Source organism: Aythya marila (assembly GCF_965140915.1).
Source record: "Aythya marila genome assembly, chromosome: 17".
NCBI classification, from domain to species: domain Eukaryota; kingdom Metazoa; phylum Chordata; class Aves; order Anseriformes; family Anatidae; genus Aythya; species Aythya marila.
Window position 1 is genome coordinate 1,900,469 of NC_139058.1, and position 27,120 is coordinate 1,927,588.

Here is a 27,120-nt window from a genome sequence, read left to right on the forward strand (position 1 = left end):
AAGAAAGAACAGCATCGCCCTTCCTCTCCAGCAATTAAAACTGATTGATTACACACTACTACTCAGCCAGAAAGAGAGGCATTTGTGAGGGTGCCCCACACCAAGCTCAGCCATCAGCACAGGAACAGCGAGGGCCAATTTTCGGGAGGTGGAGCAGGAAGGAGCTGCAGCACCCAAGCACTGCAGGAGTGCAGGACACCCTGGCCATGAGCCATCGAGGGCTGACCACAGGGACAGTACCTGGGAGGCACACAGACCCTGCCACGGAGCAGCCAGCAGGCAGAGGAGGACAGGAACAAAGCTGCACACTCACACACATCACATTTAGCATCCTATCTAACAGGAGTTGTGCTCCACTGGCTCTGCAGAAGGACATCCCATCCCGGGGGGCTCAGCAGCACTGCAGCTCAGAAGCTCTAACGCCGAGGCCTGAAGATTGGTGCCCATACACCACGGGAACCTGGAGAACAGAGTAACTGACAAGCCATCTTATGAAAATCATTTTTATTTCCTTTTTTTTTTTTTTTTCCCTCTTTTTTTTTTTTTTTTTGAAGTTCTGATGTTTACAGATATGCTTTTATTTCTGATAGCAGAGCTTCGCAGCAGTAAAAATCACAATGCAGCTAGCAGAGCAACTGAGCTACGACCCATAAATACCAGCACAGAAAACAATGGACAACCACCGATATTTCTATACATGAACTATTCTTTTAATGTCACATTTTGACAATTGTAAATGGTCTACAGAACGTATGTGGGCAAAAGGCAATAAGCGAGTCTTTTGAAACACTAGATGTATAATAAACAGCGCATTATCAACATTTACATGATTCACATCAAATTGATGACATCCTAAATGTATTCCTTTTAAAGGATAGAGATTTTTTTCAATAAAATATTACAATTTCATTTAATACTCTGGTACAATACTTCATACATTGCAGGAAAAAAAAAATAAATGCAAGGTCTACTCCACCTAGTAAGAGGATCCTTTTTCATTAGTCTTTAGTACTGTAATAAACAAATCACAATAATGTCATAAATAAACAGGCTTGAAATTATTAATTACATGGTTCACTATTTAAAAGGGAAAAATTAAAAAATTAATTTGAAATAATGGAAAAACCAAAACCTGACAACACATCCTAGTACCAGCTGTGATTTTTCCCATCCCTACAATCAAAAAGGAAACAGGTTTTATAACTTCGTTAGCCATATCCTGGTTAATTAGGTTTCAGACACATATCTCAAGAGGGAAAAGTAAAGTTTGGTCAGGATTAATAGGAGAACCAATCAGTCCTAACAACAGTTAGCTGAAATTAAAGTGTATGCTATAAAACATTCAGTAAAACAAAGTCAGCAGCAAATTCATGCTGGCATAAATTATTGTGCCTTAGGAGTTGGGTTAAAGTTTCCCTTGTGGTGTAAAGTCTCCTGGACCAGAAGACTTCAAAACCACATCCCTTTTCCGTTCCACTGATACAGCAACAGCTTCTAAATCAATGCACAAAAAGTCTCTGAAAATCTCCCCAGAAATACATGAAGCTCCAGTATTCACTCATCTCCTCTGAACCAAAGGACATTTCTCTTTCTCACTTCATCCGTCATAAAATCCAACCATTGTTCAAAATAATTTAAGAAATGCTCTAAGAATGATCCCTCTCTTGCTTGTGCATGAAAGGCAGGCAGATTTTATTTCACAAGGTTTACCCTTTGGTATTCAGCAGGGCCCAAGACTCCACTAAAAAGAAGCAGAGCATTTATTCACAATCTTTCAGATCCTGCTCCCCTCCCATTGACATTCCTCTGCCGTATGCTCCCCAGGACTAGCACACATTCTGGAGTACGAATACCCTGGCTCCAAGAAAAAAAAAGGAAAAAATCCTACAGTGGCAGGTTCTAAAGGGCTAACACAAGGTTATAAGAGGCAACGTTTTGTTGGCCATGGAACTGATGAGTGTTGATACAGGTCAATCACTTAAGACACATCACATTAACCAAGTTGGGAACAGAGTTCAGACTCATTCAGGATCCTTCTCGTTTCTCTTGACTTTTCCTTTGACATTTCAGTTGGGCACAGAGTAGCTCCAAACCTGAACCACCTTCCACCTCGCTGTAACGTATGAAGCGTAGAAGTTGGCTAACTCTACACAAAGTTTCAGACAAATATTGAGACTGCTGTCAATTGCTCTATGCAAATACCAACACTTATATCTGATCCCTGTTCAGCAGGATGAAGCTGTAAATAGGGACAGGAAAAGAGGCAGGCCACGTAAAATAGGCATCTCACTACCAGATGGATAGATTTCTCTCTCATCGTGACGAGAAATTTTAGATCAAGATAGGGCACAAATATCATGACTAGACTGTAAGGCGATGACACTGAAACACATTATGGTACGCTGGTGACAGGAGTTCCAAAAAAACCCAAAACCTCAAAAGACAAAAAGGACAATAGGCAAAGTAACAAAAATTCTGCTTAACATTAAAGAAGCACCTTCATTCAGTTCCAAGTGTTCAAATATTTGATTCTGCAAAGCACTCTCAGGAAAAGGCAATGCAATCTCCCACTTAACCTTTCACAAAGCTGCATTAATTACATTCCAGGCTTCAGCATCATTTCACGAGGAAGGCCACCAACGCCACGTCATTGGCCCTGCACCCTCGCATACAGCAACTCAACGCAGTGCTCGCCGTCTGCACGTGCTGTAGGAAAATGGCAATAATTCCTTAACTGCCTAAGTCTTCCCCAAAAACCCAGGGAGAGACGTTGGTAAGACACCACTGGCACCTAAACCTAGGGACTGATTCTGTCGCTAGTGCACACGCGCCGTCCGGGACGGCTCCAAGGGGAGCTTCTGCTCCAGGCATAAGACAGAGCAAACCAAGTGAAGAAACCCAATTACCTGGCAGCTTAACGGCGGCTCTTAGTTCTAGAGCCTCTAGAAGAGGGTTTTGTTTCACTGACAACAATCAGAAGTGGTTTCAGATGAACAGGAACGGCAATTTTAATGCAGCTCTGAAAGGCACTTCAGGTAGAACGGTGACAAACTCCTGTCTGATGAAACGAACCGGGACAAGCTGCTGGCCTGGCTGCCCTGTGCACCTAAGGCAATCGCAGTGGACAGCAAGCTTCCATGCACTGCTTCCCCCACACAACTTCAATTTAGCCACTTACACTATCGTAAGGCCTTCCTAAAGACAAAACCAAACCAAACCAGAAGGCCTAGCAGCTCCCACCTCCCCAGGAGAAAGGGGAAGAGGGTTACCTTAAGGTAAGAGCCTGCGCAGTGGGTGACTTGTTTCACTCTGTTTTTAATGTGCTGTCAAGGTGTTCGCGTGCAGCTTTTAAAATTCACTCTACAAGTCCAATCTCCTGCTTAATAGATGAATACAGACAAATTAACAGAGACAGTATCTTCACAAACCACTAGGCCACTGTGCCTTTTGAGAGATACAGTAAATTCCTATTTTGGGTCGAGATCACAATAAAAAGAAACTTCATTTGATGTAAAGGCTACCTTACAAAATTACTCCAAAATAGCCCGTCCAGCCACTCAGCTAAGTTGTAATCAAAGCCATCAGTTACCACAAAAAGCATCTTCACATACTGCTCACCCCTATGAAACTCAGTCTGAGTTTGAAATGTATTAGGACTAGTTTTACCATGTAGCTGATTCTATTCACACTGGTGATCCACTGTTTTCGATCAAGTATTGTTCCCATCAGTATTTTACATGAGTGTAACGGATTTATCCACACCATTGTTCTCCCACCACCCACCCCCAGAAATCCCACAACGGCTCAAATGAAGAAAAAAACACAACACCAAAACCAACTAATAGCCATACTGTGAAACAAAAATACTATTAAAAAAAAAAAAAAAAAGGCATGGATGACAGTCCAACAGTTTGCTGGATTCAAAACTGACTCTACAAAGTAGTTGTCTACATTGTAGAAAGGATTTCCTTTTATTTGGAAAATAAGCAATTGTAAATCAGGTATTGGAGAGAAGAGATATAAACAATCTTTAGATGGTCTTAAGTTTTGCCTACTGTTGAAGGATTAAAACCGTAAATTAAAAAGGTACCAAGCCTTCAGAATTCACCATTCATGTGAAGCTTCTTCCATCTCTTTCTTGACCTTTTTAAAAACCATATTCATTTCTGGAAAAGGAGGAGACAAGAAAATACAAACTATTTAGGTCAAAAACAAACAAAAACAACAACAAAAAAGCACAGTTCATTCTTATTCTGACATTATACAGAAGTGCTCGCTTTTGACTCAAGAAAGCCATAAACTCAACTGAGAGTCTCAAACCTTGCTCGTAAACTGCATGGTGCTTTGGCATAGAAGATGAGATTGTGCATTTGAGATTGTGAATAAATGGAATAGATGCATGTAGAAGATGAGGTTGTGGACTACATGGGTGAAGCATACTTACAGTTACCAAGTGGAAAAGGGAAAATAGGATGTCTGAGGTCTTTAAAAGCACAGGGGGAAAAGATGATGAAAGGCTTTAGGTTAGAATCGAGAAGAAGTAAGTGACTACAGAAAGACACCTTAAATTCCAAACTATTCCTTTGCTGTATTCACAGCCCCTTAACTAAGCATCAGAGATCTGCTTAGCTAATAACCAGTGCATACTCAATTGTCTGACTGCACAAACCAAACTATAATAGCTACTTAAAACATAACAAAGAAATTCTACAGAATTCTCTTTCAGCAAAAGCAAGGTTTAATTTTACGAGTATGACAACAACAGTACACAAACGTTGATTTTGAAGATTTCACTCCTGGCCAACAGTAGTTTAAAAACTTCACTAAAAGGGCCATCATATTAGATCAGTTTCACTATTTTCTTCCAGTATCTGCTCCCACTACACAGGCACAGCAGTAATCTTGCTTAACACATCTTTTATGAGGCTGAGCATTAGATCAAGTGTTCTTTGAATTTCTTTAGATGCGCACAAATCCTTAGCATCAACCAGCAGCAAAGACCACTTATTAATGACATGGAAAGTTCAGACTGTAGCTGCCACTCATCGTACAGAACTCCAGTCTCCTGAACAATAAAGATGTCCAACCTATGTCACTGGTGAGTCAGGACACGAGAACAATGAGCAAGCTACCAAGCTAATACTCCACATTGTTTTGAAAAGGGTAAATATAGACGCACTTGACCAAAATTAGTCTCTGGAATTTAAACTCCTTAAGGGCAGAGGGATTACATGCATCAGAAAGTCTTCTTACAGTTCAGTTTTGCATAAATTTTCTTCAAACCCCACAGCTCCAGGCCGGATAGGCACAGTCCCTCCTGAACATACATACCTGCCTTTGCATGGAAGTCTCTGTACATCTTCTCATCTGAAACTCTTCTGCTGTTGCATCAGCCCCACATTTTCATATACTCTAGCACTATCTTCTCTCATTCTGAAATGAAACAAGTGGTTACAGTTTGAATAATCCTGTTTGAGAGAACGCAGCGACAATTTATTTTGCTCAGTTTAGCTTAAGGGCAAAGCACAGGGCAACAGACTAAGGGCAGGTTCTGTGGTAACTCATTCAAGATCACTGAAAATTAGTACAGTTCAAAACTAACAACAGAAACTAACTTACTCTGGACACGTTGGGGTTGGGGTACAGGGTGGAAGAGGGCTCTGATCCCCACTTGTCTGGTCCGATAAAGAATATTTAATGTTTGTGTACTCATGACCTTTTCTTTTACTCTTCTGTGAAACAAAACACAGCGAAAAGCCAGCTTTAAATAACTATTAGAAAACAATAATTGAAGGAATAGAGAAATTACTTGCATAACTAACCAAATTTGTGTTTAGGAGGGTTTGTCTGCGAACACGAGAGCTCAGTTCTATAGATAATGCACACAACACGAATAGGACCTAAAGCTTGGCTTTATTTGTTGAAAAACGGGGCTCTTTAGGTCTTACAATAACATCCCTCTTCCCACCACCACCTCCAGCAGAACACACCAGCCTTATGAACCAGCAGTCGTACGCAACCTTCGTCTTACTTGGCAGACGAAACCACGTTTCATTCTTTAACAGACAGAACCAGCCAGTGGGCCTCCCACCGACCTTATTTCCATCGCAAAAATGTGGCCAAATGAGTAACAACACTGTTTGTGAGATCTCTAATAAAATAACATCCTGGGCCATTAGATTTGATATAAAAAGAACCCAAGCTGTCATTTATATTCTGTAACATATGTTACAAGCTGCAGCCAATTTTGCTGGCATTCATCTAAAGATACCAAAGGCTCCAGCAAGCAAAGCTACAAGAAGACAGAGGATTCTTCTTCTTTGTTTTCAAGGCAAACATCCACAATGCATACACACTCTGCAACCTACACCTAAATGAAAGCCTTCCTTTAGGATTTTACAGGATGGTGGCTTTTTGTTTGTCTCGTTTTGTTTTTCACACGCTCAAACAAGTACTACAAAACTGACCTGAGTCGATCTCACAACAGAGGCTGTCAGAGCCTCCGCGGAGATCTGGCTGCTGCCTCCCCATTAACAAAGCTCTGCACAGCGTTTTAAGTTGAAGTTTTTCACGACAATCTTCTGAAGCTTGCTCAACTTTTTAAGTTATTTTACAGAACTTCTTCCCATCTCAGCCTCCCACCTACTCCTGACAAATCACTTTCAAACAGACCACCAGTCCAGATTAATTGCCTGGAAGGCTAAAATAAGGCACAATATTCTCAATATTCTCAAGCCTAAAACCAGAGCTTGATTTTTTTTTTTAACCGCACGATGAATGGCAGTTCAAGCTATAGATATTTTATACAGTAAAAGCAATTAAAAGGAATTGATCGGTTCTTCTATTACTTAAGCTGATTGGAACAGATAAGCCAAGATAAAGTAGGTATCTGGCTTCTCTTCCTTCAGCTTAATTCACTGCAGCTATCCTTTCTAATTCCTAAGAAAAGAAATGTGGTAAGAACTACTTGTTTCCTAGATGTAAGAGAATATAAACGTTTCCAGGGGAAAATAAATAAATAAAATAAATCCGATTTGCTTTTTTTTCTCCACTTGTAAGCTGACAGGCAATATCTAACACAATGCTTAAGTCTAAGGAACCTCGAGGCTCTCAGCATTGCAATGCCAACAGGGAATGCTGGCAAAGCAGAGAATTTTCTTCTGAATTTAAAAAAACACAGGCACATCTGTGAATGGCCACAGCTAAATGTACACAGGCACTTCACCCCAGCTGGCTGCAAGTGCTACGTGACAAGAGGGACTGTCTGCCTGGGCTAGCTAATGCAGCTACCTCGTTTCTTCCTCAGAGCTGGCTTGTGTTCATCAAGCTTGAGAAGCAGACAGGCAGTGCAACTTCATGCTCTTTCCTACGTATGTGCCTTAAGTCACTCCACCAGCTTTGTTCAGCTTTCAGGTTTTGCTGTGTGTTTTACTGTGTTTTACTGTATAGTCAGTGTTGCTTCTGTCTGAAAGTCACTGTACTGTTTTATTCCCGTGGCTGCCACCAGCCCTTACAGGTCAAGACTTCATGCATAAAGCAATGCTCAATTTTCAAATCAAGAAAATTTTACTCGTGTGCCTCCTGAGCTAGTAATACAACAGAGGATGAAACACAACTAATTCAGCCTGATGACTATAGGAGAAATGCACTGCTCCACTCAGTATCAGAATACCATTCAAAACACATTACAGCAATCAAGAAGTTACAGAACTGCTTCGTAAATGGCAGCAGCAGAAAGAGACCGAATTCAAAAGCTGAGGATACAAGGATTGCATAACACCCATGCAGAGGTAGGAGGGAGCTCTAAGGTGCAGTCAGATGACAAAGCCAGGGGGAAAAAAAAGTACACCTGAGGGAGTTCTTGTTCTTCACTTTGTGTCTAATCAGCATCAGAGCACACAACAGCTGTCCTGGGGAGAAGAATAAAGTCTCTACCCTCTCTGCTGAATGCACCTACATCACACAGGCAAATGTAAAACAAGCTCTGCCACTCTCCAAAGAAGCCAGAAGCCACACAAGAGTGCAAAGGCTGAGCTGGCACATTCCACCTCTAAAAGAGGGATTGCATCTCACACCTGGCACTGCACTAACCATGACCATGAAGCTCCCCACACCTGCCTGATCAGCTACATGGGTTTATCTCCTGATCAGCAAGCCAGCTGCAGAAGGTAAGATAATGAAATTCTGAAAAAAAATGATAAAAATCCCAGATGATCAGAGGTTAGGGTAGAAAGTGAAAGCAACAGGGGGTAGAAAATGAGTTCTTTATAACAAGACTATGCACTCAAATCCTACAGCCTTTTACAGAAGGTGCAATGGGGTACCTGAGCTGGAGGAATGAGGGGAGGTCTCGTGTTTATCACCACACATTCCAAAGTTCTCATCACACCAAATCACTCTAAGTGATTTTTTTTGGACAATGTACTGCAGGATCACCAAACTCATTCTCTACCATCTTTTAGTCCAATATACACTGCTTTTATTTTAGTTTTCTAATTCCATCTAATAGTTTAAGTGATTCTTAAGCACAGTGAACTGACGTACAGGCTACCTTCCATGAACACAGGTTCCAGACCCAGCATTTTCACAATGCACTGGTTCCACAGTTAGCAGGCAAGCCTCCGAAAGTCACAGGCAGCAAATGAGCAACTCTGCTCCCTGCTCCCACGATAACATGCTCCTATGTCACATTTTATACTTTTACTTTTTATACTTTAGGACAACCATACCTGCTCCTCTTCAATTCTGCGCTGTAGCGTTTCAATGTAGTGCTGTACTGCCATGTAAATAAATCTGTACTGTGCTTCTGTCTGAACCATTCCTGACCGTTGTGATCTCACCATCTGAATGGTCTTTGGAACGTCAATATCACAGTCCACACCTATGAAAAATCATCATGATGTTAAGAACAATAAAAGAAACTTCGCCTTTGGAGGACAGACTGGCCTGGTCACTTGTTCCAGCAAAATACAGCACAGCTGAATGACCTTGCAATTGTTTTGGTATGACGCATTGGTGACCTATGTCAATATCCCAGCAGAAAATAAAAGTGGCAGGAAACCTACCTTTTTCTCTGATTATGTCAATAAGAATATCAATCACAATGAAAGTTCCCGTTCGCCCAATTCCAGCACTGTAAAAAGAGAAGAAAAATTAATCACGTTGCTGTTCCTGAACAAACACCAGAACACTTAACCCAAGCTATGAGTCCAACATTTAAGAAACATTACATTTCCTAACTATTAACCAAAGGCAAAAACCAAACCATGCAGACAAAAGTGACTACAAACCTAACTTTCACAGAAGAGACAGAAGTCGTAACAGCAGTTTCTGTATGTTAGGGTTTATTAACAACCTTGAACCAGAAAGCACTACAAGAATTTGCTTTACAAAAAATAAAAATGATTTATATGTTGAGAATGAGCAGTGATATCTCACTCAGAGAAGGTGGGATGAGAGGCCAGAATTCCCATGAGCCTGCACCTGAAATATATCTAGTCAAGACCGGCACCACCTCATACAACACCAGAAATTCTTATTGATACAGGCATGCACACTCTGAAAGATGTCCTGCTTAGAAGACAACCATCTGATGCCAAACCAGCATACATAATTTCCCCAAAAGTAAAGCACAAACACGTTGGCAGATAAAAATTTGAAGAGCTCAACAGGAACGTTGCCTTCCTTTAAAGTTTTCAGCTTTTCCCTGCCACCCTTCCCCAAACAAGGATCCAACAGAACTCCACTGATGGAGAGGAACAGTGCAGCACTGTACCTGCAGTGGACCACTACTGGTCCTGCGTCAGAAATGCTTTCTTGCTTATGGTGCACCTCCTCTAGAAAGTCTAGCACGCCACCAGGGTCACTTGGGACTCCGTGATCAGGCCAAGTTCTGAAGTGATACTGCCAGACTGTTCTCTCTGTGTTCCCCTGGAAGGAAGATGCCAACATGTGAAAACAAAATCCTTCAAATAAAAACCAGCTAAAAGCATTTACTCGGCAAAGGTGAGTCAGATCAGAAGGTGGCACATCCAACCTCCTGCTCAGCATCCACGACCACAGCTCATTTAAAGGAGCGAACAGGCCAGAGTTCTTCCTGGTCTGACAAGTTGATCACACCACCCACTTCCATAGCTCCCCTTTTTTTTTTTTTCATGTAGCTGTTTCCAACATTTCCATCCTCACCTTTAGAAGCCATGGCAAAGCCCTGTCTGAGGGTAACCAACGGTGAATGACCTTCATCTGTCAGACTCCTCATTCATGTGTGTCATTGTGTCATTTACCTTACACGTTTTCACACTGTGTGCACACTGACGTATCAGTTTAATACATCCTGTTTATTTGCTTCTTCCACAATTACTTTGCACCCTCATCCAAATTGTTCCTTAACAAGGAAGTGTTATTTCCACACTGGTTCACTTCCTCACCTTTGATATGCTTTAAGTGCCCTTTCTAGATTCTGGATCGCATACAACCAGTTTCTTCTACTACAACCATCTCCATGAAAGGACAACAAATACTTAGCTGGACTGAAGTGCAATTACTTAAAAGCACTAGATGCTTCTTTCCAGATTTCCTTAAAGCTCTGCAGCCAGGCATCTTGTACCAAAAAGTGCTTAGGTATAAGAATATTCAGTTAGCCCAAGGACAAAGAGGAAGATGTATGGAGCTAAAGCTGGAGCTTCAAAGAAAGAGGCAGGGCTCAATTTATTAATCTCTTAGTGCTTTTATTGATTCGAGAGAAATACTCTTTCTGCATTTTTTTCCTGATTTGCAACCTAGACTAAAAGGACTGATCTACTGACATACTTACCTGCCCAACTTTAGAAAGCTTAAGCTCTCTTAGCGTGTAATCGTGTGCTGCACTCTCCTTAACGTTCCTAACGCGCATAACGCCGTACTCCTTTAGGGAATATTCATCAGGCCAGTACTTGACGCACTTACTCTGCAAGATTTAAAATTAAAAAAAAAAAAAGATTTAAAAAAGTAGTCAACAAGAAGAAAGACTGGTTTGTAAACTGGTTAAACAAACACTTTTCTGAAAGCTTTCATTTCAGACAAAGAGATGCCTGCAACCTCTCCTTTCTGCAGGTTTCATGATCATCTTAGTACCTGTTTTGCTTTAATAGTTTCAAAGCCCAGGGATTAAAATAAAGTTACTTACACCTCTACCCAGCTAGTGGTTTCAAAATATCAAGTAAGAGATGCTTAAGCACATAATTCCCTATTAGACAAGATGCCTTTTTTTTTTTTGGTGGTGTTTTTTTGGTTTGTTTTCTCGTTATTTTTGCCCTTTTTCCCCTGCCTTCTCCAAAAGGGTACAAGCTAAAGGAAAGCTGATGTTCAGTGCACAGCCCTGAACACAAGAGCAGCTGGTACAGCAAGTCCAGACCAGAACACTCAATGTTAAAACAAGCACGACTCTGACAGAAAGGATGCGTGTATTATCAGCCTAATGGACTAATGCGTACAAAACACCACTTCTAATTTGTGAGCATTTGTTTGCTTCTTCTTCAATGCATTGTAAAACATGTTCAGAACCCTGGGCAGATCTGAGACATCTCACAGTTCCTCACTTTCTTAAGCAAAGTGCTCTTGAAGTCATCTCTGATCCAGAGATTTCTCTCCTTCCTGCATAACTGAAAGCATCTTGGCCTGAGATAAAATAAGCTTTTATTTTCTATCAGAACTGTTATTTGCAATTCTTGAAGAATTTAAATAGGCACCAAGAAAAAAAAAAAAAGGAAAAAATCAATGCATGCAGCACTGATTAAGTAATCAGACATTAAAGTGTTTTATACAGCCAGAGCACAGTAAGCAGGCTTAGCACAATTTGGAAAGAATCATGGAGAAACTGAAGAACAGCACGGCCCCATTAGTAGGTTATCCAAAATAAAGAGGCATATTCAAGGCAACTCTTCCAAAGCAACCCCATAATTTATTTTTCTTCTTCCAAGAGAAAGGTCTAACAGGAAGGTCACTGGAAAGGGGTAGCTTCTCTCTCCTTCAAAGCATTCTTAGGAAGAAAACACAAATCATGCTCCTTTATAAGGGGTAATGAATGGGAGTTTACTAATCCTAAAATAAAATAAAATAAAATAAATCCACTAAATAGATCCTTTGGTTTCTACAAACAGTGATGGCAGCTGTGATACTTAGATGAAGAAGAGAAGTCCAAAAAATCTACAGCTATTTGTCTTCTGCACGTCTATGCAGGGTTTTCTTTTGTGGCAGTGGTAAGGAAATCCTGCAGTTATCAGCCATCCACGGAAAAACATCAGTTGTACCTTCCACATGAACTTTTTTTTTTTTGAAAAGTGACACTAATCTATGAGAAGAGTTTTTCCTTCAGAAACAGATCAATGGTTTAATGAAAAAGGTGGACAATGGTATGTGAAAAAAGGAGAGAAACTGAAAAAAAAAAAAAATCAGGAAACGTTAAGAAGATCAGGAGCAACATATTCCAAGGATGAAGCTATACTACACAAGGCAGCGAATAAAATGATCTCTGTAATTTAAAGGTAAAAGTGAGGTTCCTGGAATCCACCACCGTAGGAAAAATTTCCTCTTTTAACACAGTAAATATTGCCAGAGCAGTGTGCAAGGTGCTTACAGACCACAGAGGCTGAATAGGCAGCTCTGTTCACGAAGAACAGAGCAGTCAAAGCACCCAACTTCAGGAACAGAAGTGCTAAATCATCCCTGACTGCGAGGTTCTTAACCTGGTACATTTACAGCCAGAATCGCTAGCTCAGCACACAATGAGAATCTTATCAAATTCAAGCACGGAAAGTAAAGGCAGAAGAAAGAACAACCTTCTAGCACAGTCTAGGAAGTGTGACCTGAATACTGCAGTTTCTCGTTAAAAAGCAACATCCTCATATCCTCCAAGTTCATCTTTATTGGAATAAAATCCCACAGTTTGCTTTTTTAATAAAAGTCTACACAAACTTGGTAAGCCAAAATAAATGGCAATGCCTTTTTTTTTTTTTTTAAGAAAAAAAAAAGGAAAGAAAAAAAGAAAAAAAAGAAGAAAAAAAAAGAAAAAAACAGGAACAGGGAAGAATGCCTGCTTGGCTACAACATCCAGCCTTCCAGTGTCTCATTCCCTGAACAACTTTACAATGCAAAGATTCAGTAGCCAGAATTTAATCAGTTAAACCTTACAAAAGGGAAAATCTCCTGGTATGACAGGAGTATAACCTCAGTTCCCACAGGCACCAATAAAAGAGGACACTCAGCACCTTCCAGAAACAGGTCTCCAAAGACTGTGGTGGCACACCAGATTTCAGCATGAGTCAATATAACCAGGTCTGTTCAGTCCTTACTTGCACACAAATGCCATGACCTTTCCTGAGGCCAGTTCAAGATTCTGTTTTTACCTTTCCTCTTTCCACTTCTTTTGTTGTCATAACAATAACTCGAGAATTCTCCTGGAAGACCATCCTCCAAAAATCATTCACTGTATTCTGTAGGCAACCTTGAGTAGCAATGTAGCTTTTTTTTGGCTTTGAGTTGTTGCACTTGGTTTCAAACTCGGGCTAGAGGCAAAAACAATTTAACAACCAGTGACAAACGTGATTTTTAGAAGCCTAACTTCAATCTAGGAGAGCAAGTTAAAAAGTAGGCATGGGCTGTAGGTAGGAGCATACTTACCATAATAATATTAGCATTGATATAGTCTGAAACAGGTTCATTTGGATCACCATCATGTAGAACAACTCTGGTGTGATCAACTGGAAGAATACATGCATATAGACATACGTTAAGCAGCTGCATCCTACAGCTGTGAACATACAGCTACTTTTAAATACTCAACAGATAGGTACATTACTTACTGCTACCAGAAACAACTAAATTGTCCCATTCTGTAAATTAGTGGCTAGAATACTCAGCTTTTCCTCCTCCTCACTTCCAAGTGTCCAATCCCTAACAACCTGGACCAACACAAGTGTTTATCTAAGTCAACACAAGTGGGTTCAAACGCTGCAGGATTTGCACCATGCAGTGTTGTACCACCAATTAATCCTCTTAAGTCTGAGCATTCCAATTTGCTGAAAAACAGTTGAGAGATGTGATGCTTTTAAATGAAAGCTGCAGACAAATATTAGGGAATCAAAATATCTGCATGCACCAAGTGCAAATGTTTGAACGGAGACTGGAAATTGTATGGACTAATACTGATAACATAAAAGTGGAAGTTATCATTAAAGAGAAGAGAAAGCGCTCTGATGCTTAATTAACTCTGTATTCACCAGCTTAAAAAAATAAAGCAGAGAAAAGTAGCAGGCTTATATTATAATGAAGGAAATCAGTACTTACAGGGTAATATGTTTTTGTATCTATTTTTGTTTTTGTTTTCTTGACGCTGACCTTCTTTACGACTATAGAGAAGTTTGCATTCTTGCTGCTGTAGAGTCTAAATGAAAACAGCAAAAATAACCGGTTTCAATAAAAGCATAAAAAAGAGGTAGAGGCTGTTTCACCACAATTAGAGTTATCCTTTCCTCACAAGAAGGATGATACTTGATTATAATGCCAATCAGTAGTCAGAGAGAGAGAAAGGGAAGGGGAGGGAGATCCCAGGTTCCTCCAGTAGGTTTCTCCATCCAGACTAAGTACAGCATTGCTTCCAAGGTATGAAAAGACAGTGACAGAAACACAGGAGCATGAATGACAAGGCTTTGAGTTTTACTGAGTTGTTTTTTTTTTACTGTCTAAAGACCGTAACAAAATTTTGTATGTGGAAATTTGGCCACCTGAAAAGGCACTCAGAATAAAGGAAGTAACACGAGCAGCCATCTACAGAGCAGGTCCAAACACAAACATTTATCATTAGTGTTGAATTTCCACTGCCAACCTGCAAAGGAGTAAGATGCTCTGCAATCCTGGATTCATTACCTGAGCTGTGCTGGCTTCCTCGAGCCCTTACCAGCCTTCCTCCCCTGCTTCAGCTGCAGCCAACCTGTGGCCACACTGCTGGAAAGCCCCTAGCCAAGCCCCTGAGATAGAAGGTTGTTTCACAGCAGTGCCACAAGAACAGATCCTCCAAGCTGCAGCCAGACCAACCCCAAACCTCCTACCTGACCCTATTCAAATCACCGAGGCCAAGGTCCACGTGGGAACGCTACAGCACTTCCAAAGGAAGGGGAGATAAGTAAAGTGCCCAGCACAATGTCAACACACAACACCTGAGGGAAAAACAAAACCGAACAAAAAGCCACCAGTGCAAAACAAACCTTGCCCAGCCCTTCCCACGTTACCATGCTAGGGGATGGGGAGGGGTTAGGTAACTCCAAACGTGCTTATCCATAAATCATCCTCGGGCAGAAACAATAAATCTGCACGGGGATTTCTCCTGTTGGCAAGGCCCCAATTTCTCAGCGTCTGGTTCACAATTAATAACGACAAGGACAACAGCACTTCCAGACTTCATCAGCGTTGCTTAGGAGCAAATCCACATCCTTGCAAGGAAGCTGGAGGGACCAGAATCTCAATGCCTTTGTTCCAAGTTTTAATCCCTAAAGCAGTACCGGCCTGACTAGAAGAAACACTCAGGCTTTGGAAGCTGCTCCCTTTTCTAATACCACCCTTAATACTCCTTCAGAGATTGCTCTTACTTTAGAGCTTGGGCATTTCAAGCACATTTGCTCACTTCTATTTCAGTCTCTGCGATTGTTACTGCCTCACTTGGTGACCTTGGACAATTAGGCTCATCCTAAAGCCAGGGAACCAAAGGACAAAAGCAATACAGCAGAGCTGTGGGGTTTTGTGTTTGTGAAGCACGGACAGAAAGCACGCTCCCATCAAGTGTGCTCGCTGCTCCCAGCGATGGGTGAAGCAGCACTTTGCAGCAAGCTCACCTCCTGCCACACTGCAGGTCTTTCAAGTGCCATCATCACAGAGCACCTTTAGAGAATAACACTTCTCAGTCTCGGCCAGGTGGAACACCAAGCAAAAGAACCAAAAGCTAAACTTTGCCAGCAGGTTAAAAAGTGGAAACAATTAAGTGTGTTGAAACTAACTTCAAACATCCTCACTTCATACAGTTAATTATTACTGCTCTGAGCATCCCAGAGGAGAGATCCATGAGCAGCAGAGACTGTAACAAGCCCCTTACGAGATGTAAACAATGCAGCAACAAATCCAAAACACAGTCCTCAAATCCACTCTGCTACCCAAGCACTAAGCTCACCACACAGTCATTTTCCAGAAGCAAAAGTGTTACAAAGACTGTCAACATTTCTGCCTGGTGGGTAACAGCACGAGGCACATTCTTCAATATGCCTAAAGACAAGTAATTTAGAGGCACCATCTGGGCTGCCAAATGATAAACAGGCCATGCAGAGATCCACGGACAGCCTGGAGTTTGCCCCCTGCCTCCTCCCACTAAGGCCGACAGTCACAGCTTACCTGAGGAGAATGAGAAAGCATGACATTAAAACTGCTGGGAGATTGCTTCGTCACCAGAACCACCACAAAACAAGGTGGGAGAAAATAAGGTTTAGGGCTGACCTCACTAACAGCAGTGAAAAGGAAAGAGAGGTGGAATGTCTCAGTAAAAATTTTTCACTTACTTTTTCTCTAAGACTTCAGGCTTGCTAGCAAATACTTTTGTTCAGGGAAGTTGTGGGACAGGAAAACACCTTGCTTCTAAGAACCATAATGGATAAATCCATTACAAGCTTATTCCACAAAGGCAAGAGGTCAGCAAAGAAGTGATACGTGTCAAGTAATCGCCCAGTCATTTTGACAAATCAACGATCCGTTCCTAAACACACCGTACAAGAGCGCTTCCCTCAGGAAAACAACATTGACTCTCAGTCTCTGGTGGGCCAGCACCAATTACAAGCAGGGCAAGCCAAGCAGGGATACTTTCTCCTTTTCATGCCCTCTAAATACAAGGAAGGTGTGCTTGGAGTCTAAGGAAACTAACAGAAACACAGCTGGGCTAACTTGGAAATGGCTGTTGAGGCTAAACAACACCGTGATCACAGCACAATGTATGTTAATTGCCATGAGAGGACAAGGCACACCACTAAGCAGCCTTACCAAAAAGCAATTAACTCCCAAATGCAGGTTCTAGCCAGCAGAGCAGGGGGAGGCCAAGCTTCCTGATGTGCAGGCCCCATGTCCAAGTTCACGTGTTGAATTCTGACAGAGACAACTCAGGGTTGAGGCCAGGTCAGCTCCCTGAGAGGTTCACAAGCCCCAGATGAGAACTGTTCGTGATTTTCAGCCCTGCCTGCCATGACCTCAACTATTATATTCTACCCACACTTACAGAGAAATTTGTTACCTCTTTTTTTTCCAACTCTCACCAACGGTCTCAGAGCGTAGTCCCTACAGAAAACAAGAGCAGACTGGAGCGCATGGAGCTAATGAATGTGTCTGGACAAAAAGTGTTTCATCAAAATAGCGCTTTGCAAATCCATCACTTTCTGAGAAGTTTCTTAAAATAGCATTACAAAGCCAAAAGCAGCCTCTCTGACAGAAATCTTAGATCACAGGACTTTCCAGTTTCCTGTTGCCATCTGCTGGTGGAGTTCCACAACCCACTATGGGGGTGTAGGAGATAGAGAGAAGTAAGCTCGTTATATTTAAGCCACGTGTAAAGCTTTTGGCTATGACCATCACGTGCGTGCAGTTAAGTCACTCCAGTTGTCAGCAAAGGGTTAGGACCTAGGCTGGACTCGAGTAGCTTGGAATACACTACGCAGCATCCACTCTTAATTTTCTCTTCTTTCAAAATTACCAGTTTCAGCTGTATTTGCTCTCAAATCTGGAGTAGCTCCCTGAAATCACTAGGACTTCATTCAAAGGAGGGAAGGCTGGGCCAGCACAGCTATGGTACACACACGCGGGGTATGAGGAAAAGAGAGAAGGAAAGGAAGTGCTACTTACTGGGAAGGAAATGAAATTTCTGGAGAAAACAAAACAAACTTAAATCTCCGAGAGCCCAAGGAATATAGATAATCAATGCTGCTTCACCTCAGAGCTTGTTTGTGAGGATACTGCTACTGTACTGGGACCTGTGTCGCCAAGAAAAACACAGGCTAGGAATCAGGCCTTTGCCTCTACAAATATAAATCCAGCCTACAAGCCTCCTCCAGTGCACGTGGAGAAAAGGGACCCAGGAATGAGTCCAATTAATTGTCCTGGTGGGCCAGGTCTGATGCCAGCTGTAGTAAGGCTCCCTCTGATGGGGAAGATACACAGGAGGGACTGTGCTTAGGTATTGAATGAACATCCTGAAGAATGTAATTACCTCTCAGGAAAAAGGTCAAATATTTCAATCTTTTTATTAGCAGACACAGGAGTGGAACTGGTAAGTTTTAAGATACAATCTACGCGACACAGGAGAAGGGAGCAAGAACAGGGATCTGAAGTGATAGAGACAAGCTAATGTCAGGAAGGCAGTAACAGACCTCTTTTAAGTAGCACAGATTTTTGATAACATAACATTTGAAATGTAATGAAGTACCTCAAATTCTTCCCAGAAGCCCTGCTTGACTTTATCTGTAGTCTCTGCTAGCTTGCTTAGCTCTCGCACTCTGCTTTCGATCTCTGCAGCGTTAATACGGGTGGTATTCAGAGGCTAAGGAAGACACAAAATATTAAACAGAGGTGTAACAGTGATACAGAAGATAGTTAAACACAAATCCTCTTTGTTAAGTATATTTTATATAGGCAATTCTAGGATCCAGGCATCTATTTGGACTTTGGAACTTTACCATTCACACACTGAAGGGCAGGGAGGGTAGAGAGGAAAGGGACAGGGAACAAATGTTTTTAGATAAAGTCTCATGATTGTTCTTCAGTACCTTAAGTTGTCTCATTCCTGGACTAGTCTTGTGATCCCTACGGACTATAATGAAGCCAAGGAAAGTTCTCCTCGCATCACAAACATGAGCCTGCCACTGGCACATAAAAACTATTCCAGCTTAGACTTAAGTGACTGAGTTTGTCATCCAGTTTCATGAAGTTTCATTCTTCATTTTCACAAAAAAAAAAAAAAAAAAAACACTTCTCTTCCCAAACAACATATGCTGAAACTAACAATTTTTTTTTGCTGCAAAATTTATTATTTTTCTCCATTCACTCACCTGCTTGAGTTGCAATACTGTGCCCAAAGTTTCTACCATAGGGTTCTTCTTATAATGCTCCACTAGGTCGGTCAGAGAGTCAAATTTCTCCCCTCCACCAACATCGTATTTTAGATCCTTGAAAGACAGATGCTCAGTCGTCAAAATAAACGCACTTCATCATATGAAGTCTACACTGACATCATCTTTAGGCTATGCAGTATTAGAGAAATTCTCTTTAAAAACGCACAAAGAAAAGCCTAATAAGACCTTTCTGCTAATGGCTGGTAAACAAGAAGCACACACATACACTAAGGAGGACAGCATCCTTTGTGTTGCCTAACTGAAGTCACTTTGTCTGCCTTTCCAGGAGAAAAGACTCCTCCTGATCCGAGGCTCAGTCAGCTCAAGCAGGCTACCTGAGCTACTATGGGATTAGAATCCAGGGGACAGCTTTGGAAATCAATTCACATTATGATTCAGTCCTGAAAGGCAAGCATTAACTGCCACCGTGCTTATTTTGGTGAAGCAATTCTGGTTTTTTGTTAATGTCATGAATGCTACCGGTAGTTAACTGCAAAGCAAAGAAGTTTTCTTGAAAGGTTAGCATAAATACAAAAATCAACAATTAAATGTCAAGGTTCTTTGTCCAAGGAATAGTTTGCTTTGCCTTAATGCAGAACGGGGCAGCCTCAGTAAGGCACACAACCTGATGTTTTATGGTCTCTCTTATGCTCAGGTTCTACAAAACACATCTGTTTCCATTTGTCAATTGTTATACAATTAAAACAAAAAGTCACAGATTTGAACATTTAATATGTTCAAACGGGCATGTATGAAAATACCAAGACCGTAACTCAGTAATATTTAAATTAATATTTTAATGAACCACCCTCTATTAAATTCAGGCCTTAGATTTAAAAGTGTTCCTTAGATTAAATACTCAAATTTGCTTACAGGATGTTGATCATTCTCAGATGAGGCATTATAAAATGACAGGGGAAACAGATGGACTTGAATAGATCTCTGTTTGTCCAATTACCCCTATTTTTATACAATCTATACAGGAGACTGCAACTCCTTTAAGAAGGTTCACGAACATGAAAAGCTCCATCAGCAAAGGATTTAAGACAGACTTCTGATGCAATCAAAAGCAAATCCATGAAAAGGTACTTGACAGCACAGTACAGTACAACACGATCCAGCCAGACAAGCAGTCAAAAAAAATAACACTGCTATGTTTCTTTAGCTATCGAATTAGTCAATACAATCAAACAGATGATACGTATAGCACATAGAGTACCATGGGAAAAAGGGAAAATACATTTTGGTCTCTATGGAAGTGTTGAACGGCCCTCCTGTTAGCATAAACCCACTGCCCATGGAAGTAGTGCAGTTAAAGAAGCTCCTGCTTCATCATACCTGGCAGTGAATCATGACGTGTGTCACTTTAGATTTCCCATCGTTACTCTCTCCTTTATCATCTCCCGTCCGGACAGAAAGAACAAAGTCCCCAGGGTGGCTTTGACTCTCACGCACAAGAAAGCTTCCATGTTTTCCTTTTTCTGTTAAGAGTTTTTCAGCTTCTCTTCCAGAGAGATGCCCATGAAACCACCTTTAAAGAAAGTAACACACAGACAGGTACCCTGCTTGTTATTCCATGGCTGAATCCACTGGGTCTAAATATTTTTACAAAGTGAAACACTTACACTGAATTTTATACTGAACAACAGTGTCCAGCTCTAAAGAAAGCCTTAAAATTTATAAAAAGAACCCTAACTCTTGGAAGCATACATGTACATATACACGAGTGATTACAAAGCACTTCAAAGGAGGCACTTCCACAAGCACTGAAATTTGCATTTCATGCAAGCTTCAAACAAAGCTTTGATTTGGATCCCCTACAACAGTCCAAATGGATTCCCTGGTGCCCAATAAATGCGAGCTTACACAGCAACCTTTTCCTCAGTCGAGGCATTTGCTCGTTCTATTTCCTTCATAAGGACATGCTTTCCCAATAAACCTGTGGGAATTTAGTATTTTTGAGACCCTACCCTTCCATCTCATTAGGAACTGGGCAGGATAATCACATAAATCTATTTTTTTTTCAAGAAACATGGCCAAAAATGCAATAATTCACCCCACTACCACTGTTTAATATTTTTCCTTGTGTTTTTTATTTCCAATTCTGACATCTACTGGCCACAGAGGTTTATTTCTGACATGCACAGACTTCAGTATGTCAAAAGCCTCATTCTCCTTATGAGCCATGCTCCTAAAACCATGAGTTTGAGCAATTTTAATATTTGCATGCCGTTCACTTTCCTAAACTTATGCTCACTGCTGGAAAAAAGGGTGTATAAAATTACATCCAGAAATATTACTGCAAGGAATTCCAAGGCATAACGACTTCAGGAAGCACTTGGAAATTTTCTGTAAGAAAAACTTTGTCCCAGTAAAAATCAAGGCAACTTTGTCTTTCTTTTTTAGTATTGTATCAGGCCAGGAGGAAAGCTTCAAGACCTATTTTCTTCAGCATCGATTATTTTACCTTTAACTATGTTTATCAGTCTGCTTTTTAAGTAACCTCACTGAAATCAGGGGGATTACTTTCAGCATGATAGTGGCTACTCTTCCACCAAATGGAAGCCAGCCCTAAGGGGACAACATGCATTTATGAAGAAGCGCAGGGATCCCAAGGTTTCCACCGCTATTTCTGACCTTTCCGATGTAGGATCAGCACAGTTCAGGGGATACTTCAGCTCTATAACGTCTCCGTTCTTTTCTTTGAGCTGCCCATGGTGTTCCATGTAATACTGCACTAACTCAGCCAACGTAGCAAACTTCTCTCCTCCGTAGAGGTCATAGTAGTCTCCTGTGTTCTGGATCTTGATGTGGGTGACAGCTCCAGTTCGTCTACCGTTTGAAAGAAAGGAAGAAAGAAGCCATACAAATCAGCTGATTCCCCATCAACCATTTATTGTTTTGTTGTCCAAGTTGGAGCAATCTAGACTTGCATTTGTATCGCTTTCCACCTGAAATATTGCACAATAGCTAACCTAGTGCAGCTCTGAAGTGTACTTCAGCCACACATCAGAGGCTTGCAAGAAGGGGAAGTGGCTGTCCAAGAAAAAAAAAAAAAAATCTATAACAACTCCAACTCAATATAGCTCTGTGGTCCCTTGGTATCCAACAGGAATCCCTCAGATCCCCAAGAACTGCACGCACAAGCACAAGGGGTGGAGGGGTAGGGAAGGGACTCAGCCTTCTCAAGACATCCATCAGAGCTTGTTTCCTACTTTTGCTAGGATTTCCCACCCATTTCTAGGATCTCTCCTTTACCAAACAGCAGCCTTTGCCTGATGAGGGCCGTTTGCTCCTCGAGTTCCCAGTATTCACGAAGAGCAGCTCTCTCATCCGTTAAACAGGGCCCGTTATGTCAAAGGTATCCAAGCAGCACCATTCTTATCTCCAAGCCTGCTTTTCCTTTTTCCTTCACCTCCTTCCTCTGCCCTCCTTTCTTTGCCCCTACCCCTGTACAGGGTGTCAGTAGGACAAGCGTTACAAAGGATCTATTTTGGAAGCTGAAACAGCACGGCAGTTGCCATTAAAGACTTGCTGACTTTTCCTAGAGGAAAAAAGTCAGAGCAGCATTTCCTTGCAGGTGTTTGATCAGTAATTCAGATAAACTCTGCTACTTTTCTATGGTTATCAAGTAGATTTTTAAAGGGCGTAACGTAATGCAATTATCAATTTACTTCGGCTTTCCCAATACTTTTCCACCTCTCTGCAATATTTGTATCCCCAAGTTGGTAAAGGTATTTGGGAACTTCTTCAGGGAAAACAGAGGGGTTTAGGGGAAAGAGAGAAAAAAAAAAAGTGAACAACAAATTAAAAAGTGATCTGTGCATTATTTCATCCCTTACAGATCATTTGTGACCCTTTCCCAGAATAACAGCACCAAATGTACACCCTTACTCAGTTGAGAAGGAAGGCAGAAGACGCTGAAACGTACCTCACAGAGAGCGTAAAGTCTCCTGGGTTACTTTTGCTGGGCCGTGCCAAAAAACTGCCATCAACTCCTCTTGTTAACAGTAGGTTTTCTGCCTCCACCCCAGTAATATTCGGATGAAACCATCTATACGAGGTTAAAAATACAGAGAACAAATAAGTAAATAGAAGAGCTGGTTTTTGAAGTTAATTTATATGTCAGGACTAAACAGAACAATACAATAGGTTCAGAAACAGCACTGAATTTTGCTCCTAAACTGGTAAGAATTTCTTAGTAATAGGTATAAATCATTCTTTTCATATTATATTGCAATTTTACATACGGGTAAGCAATTATTTGCAAGTCAAAGAGCTACAGCTACGCATATTCAGATGATTTAGACTACAACGATATCAGAGAGGTACTCAGTACGGTCAGGGACCACAAGTCACACGTTGTCCTTACTCCTGGAAGGCAGAACGCTCAAAGAAACCGAAAGGCAATCAGGAAAAATATTTAAAACGAAACACCGCACAACATTTTAAAGGTTAAAAATTAAACAAGACCTCATCCTTCAGTGCACAGGTTGAGCACCGACCGACAGGGGTCAAAAGGAACAACGATTTGGTTGCCCAGCCTTCTTCCACCTTCCTCAGGGGAACGAGGTGTCAGACCCAAAGCCACTGCTCTGCCTTCCAAACACCATGGCGATTTGTCCAGCCCGAACACACCACACTTAAATACAAGCACCAAGGAATCTCATATCGATATTCACCACCCACAGGCAGCCTGATGAGTGACTAATATAGTGCCCGGCCAGAGGAGGGCTGTATATGGTCTATAGCCAAGAAGCTGCGTCCCCACCTATGGCATCAGCTTTTGAGACTTATTCTTAGCCATTCGGTTAAGGCATCTGCGTTTCCTCTTAGCTATACGTGAGGAATTTTACTGCACTCCTGCAGCTCCGAGCTACACCTGCGCTCCGGATGAGAGGACTTTTTAATGAGGCACCATTTCAGGCGACAAACCTAAAAACAAAACAGAAATCACCACGCAGCCCGGGAACAGAGGATGCAGCAGCTCAGAACTGTCCTCGTGGTTTTGTCAGGCTTTTGTCGGGAAATTAAACGATCTCCTTTATCCTTCGGTGCTGCTGTGAACCAGGCACTGCGCAGGGCGCAAACAAAAACGCACTTCGGTATCTGCAAAGAGCACGGCGACTCCTCTTTGTGCACCGGGTCCTTTCTTTCTCTGAAGTAGAGCAGAAGATGAGGGCGAAAAGGCTCCGCAGCCAGCCTCCTTCCAGTTGTAGAAGCGCTCCATCTCCCCAAAACTCGCACAGCTTTTCTAATCGCTCCTGATCCAGCCAACGTTTCACAGCAAATTGCTGTAGCAGCAAAACACGTGAGTGCCTCTCTAAATTTAGGGTTCTGCCTTCATGACTTCAATGGGTTCAGCAATTCCTCCTGCGCTGAAGGTGACAATATTCTACCAAGCCCCGAGCCAGCCTACTCCATCCAGGCACAGCTTCCGTGCAAGCACGCTGGGCAGTCTCAGAGGTTCTAGAACATTCGAACCTCTAGCAAGTCATTCAGATGGGAATTTGGATTATCTGTGCACCAATTTCATTTCAAGACTAAACGATCCCTCTTGTTCACCTTGCCTTTTTCTCATTAAAGATATCCTGCTTGCATTAAGAAAATCTAGTGAATACCACCATATCTCTAAGTGAAGAAAACCAAACCTGTGCACCATGGCTCTTGAAAAGAATATATGAAAAAATACTTCCACATTATTAAAGCAAATGAGAGTGAATCAGTAAGTAATCCTACATTTATCTAATGACTATTTCAAGGTCCAGAAAAGTTGTTTTCATGTGATATCACCAGAGAAACCGTGCAAGCAACAGCACCTAGCACGAACCGACCATTAAGTAATGTATTTTAGAACACGACAGTTGGACTCAAAGAGCTGATAACCCACTTGCCACGCTTCCAGCCCCAGAATTTTACTTCCATTAGGGAAAAACACCAACAAAGGCATGACAACATTTTGAACAGTCATTTTAAATGCACACAGAATTCAAGAGACACCTTTGTGTGTTTTTAAATTTACATCCAAAATTGCATAAACACGAAGAGGAGAAATTACTGGAATCTACCTTACAGATTTATTCTGCTGTGACATTCCATAAAGCTCAATTAATTTATCTTCTGTCTCTCACCCTAAACCTTCATGCACCTGGAAGTAACTGCACACAAGCTGGTCAAAACATTAAATAACTGAAAAATCATAACTTGATAAACAGAAGGGACTAAAAGATAGGTTAAAACCGTGAGGTTGTTTAACAAAAATGTCACCCCATACACAGATGCTCCTGCCCAAGGTGGCAAAAAGTTACGAAGTGCAGCAAAAGGAAAGCTACATCTGGGTGAGCGAGGCGCTTACTGCACTTTATGTAACTTTTGTTCTGATGGCAACTTGTTCCCCTGCTCTCTCATCCTTGTATTTTTGGCTTTGAGTAGGAAGATGCATTTGTCAGCCACCCCAAATAGAAAAATGGGGGTGTTAGCGATCTCGGTTAAACGGTTCCGGCCCGGCGATCAAGATCCCTCCATTGAAGTCCTGCCATCACATGTGTGCTTTTGAACCTCGGTGGCCGCATCCCCTCCAAAGCTGGCAGAGCGAGCAAGGGGGCTGCGGGCACAGATCCCGGTAACACAACCCCCACGGGGGACCTTCTCTCACGCTTCCTTTTATAGGGATGGAATGCATTTCAGCCTCTTCTTTTCTTCTTTCCTTCTTCAACCTCTATTGCGAGCAGGTGCAGAGGCTATCCCAAGCAAAGGCCACCCCTGCTAAGAAGCACGATGAAGAAAGCAACACGCACACACGATCCCACGCTCTGATTAAACCGAGTGCCCTCGCTGTGCAGGGCATGCTCCCCGCAGCAGCTCTGGTGGGGGGCGTTCAGCAGCACACCCAAGTCCCTTATGAGCTTACAGCGAGACTGAAATATTGGCAGAAAAGCTAAAATAGTCGGGATCTCACTTACAAAAGCGCAGGGGCATCGGCTAAGCAAGGGACCTTTTGCTGAAAGCCTTGACGTGGTTGAAAACGCAGCCTTGCAACTTTTTCATTATTATTTAGCAAGGGTGCATTTTGCACAGCCAGGGAAAGCTCAGCAGAATCGGTGTTTTACAGGTGCCAACAGGCTGCTCCCACCACACTGAAGAGGCCGAGAAAAGGAGAAGATCAATTTGTTTTTCCACGCCACGCCGGGGCTTTGCCAATCACCTCCACAGCAGAGGCGATCCGAGCGGTGCTGGGCCTCAGCTGTCACCGCCGCAGCGCCACGGAGGTGGGGAGCGGCGCTTTAATTACCCCTATTTTTAGGCTCCTCGCTTTATAACCTTAATAATTTCTCGGCCTGGCTTACAAATTAAAATCTGAGCTCCCGAGCATCGCCCCTGGCCTCCAGACGGCTGGAGGGGGGGGTTCCCGTAGGGATGCAGCCGCCGGTGGAGGCGTGTGAGGGGGGCAAAACCCCCAAAACACCCCGAGGTGTTGCTGTGAGACCCCAGCCCTCACCCTGACCACCCGTGGGCTGCAAATCAACCCCCCCCAGCACAACCTCGCCACATCACGGGGCCGAAGGGCCCCAGAAGGGTGCCGGGGCCCGAGCCCTGACCCCACAGGGGGCTCCCCAAAACCCCAGCCCCTGAGGAGGCCTGAGGGGAGCCCCCGACATCGCGGGCCGGGTTTTTCCCCTCAAACCGCCCCCCTCACAACCAGCATCGCCCCCACCCCTACACCTCAGCGTGAGGAGGGGACAACGGGACCTCGACACCCCCAAAAAAAAGAAAAAAAAAAACACAAAAAGCCCCCCAAAAAAGCGCCCCCCGCTCACCTCCGCGATGTCATGGTGCCCGCCGGGAGCCGGGGCTGCGGCCTCTCCCCCTCCCTGCTTCTCACATCGACCCCTCCCCGGCTGTGTCCCCCCCTTCCCTCCTCACGCCCCTTTCCCCGGGGTCTCCCCTCGCT

The 27,120-nt window shown here is 42.5% G+C and overlaps 1 protein-coding gene across 1 annotated transcript; it reads right to left on the bottom strand.

Moving 5' to 3' along the window:
- Positions 1–510: 510 nt before the first annotated feature.
- PTPN11 (protein tyrosine phosphatase non-receptor type 11) lies at positions 511–27,119 on the bottom strand. Its single transcript, XM_082773989.1, has 16 exons — positions 26,987–27,119; positions 23,101–23,223; positions 21,807–22,001; positions 20,508–20,700; positions 19,107–19,223; positions 18,485–18,598; positions 14,323–14,419; positions 13,657–13,736; positions 13,383–13,541; positions 10,814–10,945; positions 9,776–9,930; positions 9,066–9,133; positions 8,730–8,881; positions 5,620–5,732; positions 5,332–5,433; positions 511–4,166 (listed from the first exon to the last, which is right to left on the bottom strand). Exons 1-15 carry the CDS (start codon positions 26,998–27,000, stop codon positions 5,364–5,366), a joined length of 1,782 nt encoding a protein of 593 aa, XP_082630115.1. The 5' UTR covers positions 27,001–27,119; the 3' UTR covers positions 511–4,166; positions 5,332–5,363.
- Between the last annotated feature and the right edge of the window lies 1 nt (position 27,120).

Excerpts from the sequence above, each read along its gene's own strand:
- PTPN11 (XM_082773989.1), bottom strand. Across the intron at positions 22,002-23,100 it reads GACTTTACGCTCTCTGTGAG|ACGAACTGGAGCTGTCACCC; the intron begins GTACGTTTCAGC and ends TTCAAACGGTAG. Across the intron at positions 18,599-19,106 it reads CAGTATTGCAACTCAAGCAG|CCTCTGAATACCACCCGTAT; the intron begins GTGAGTGAATGG and ends TGTCTTCCTTAG.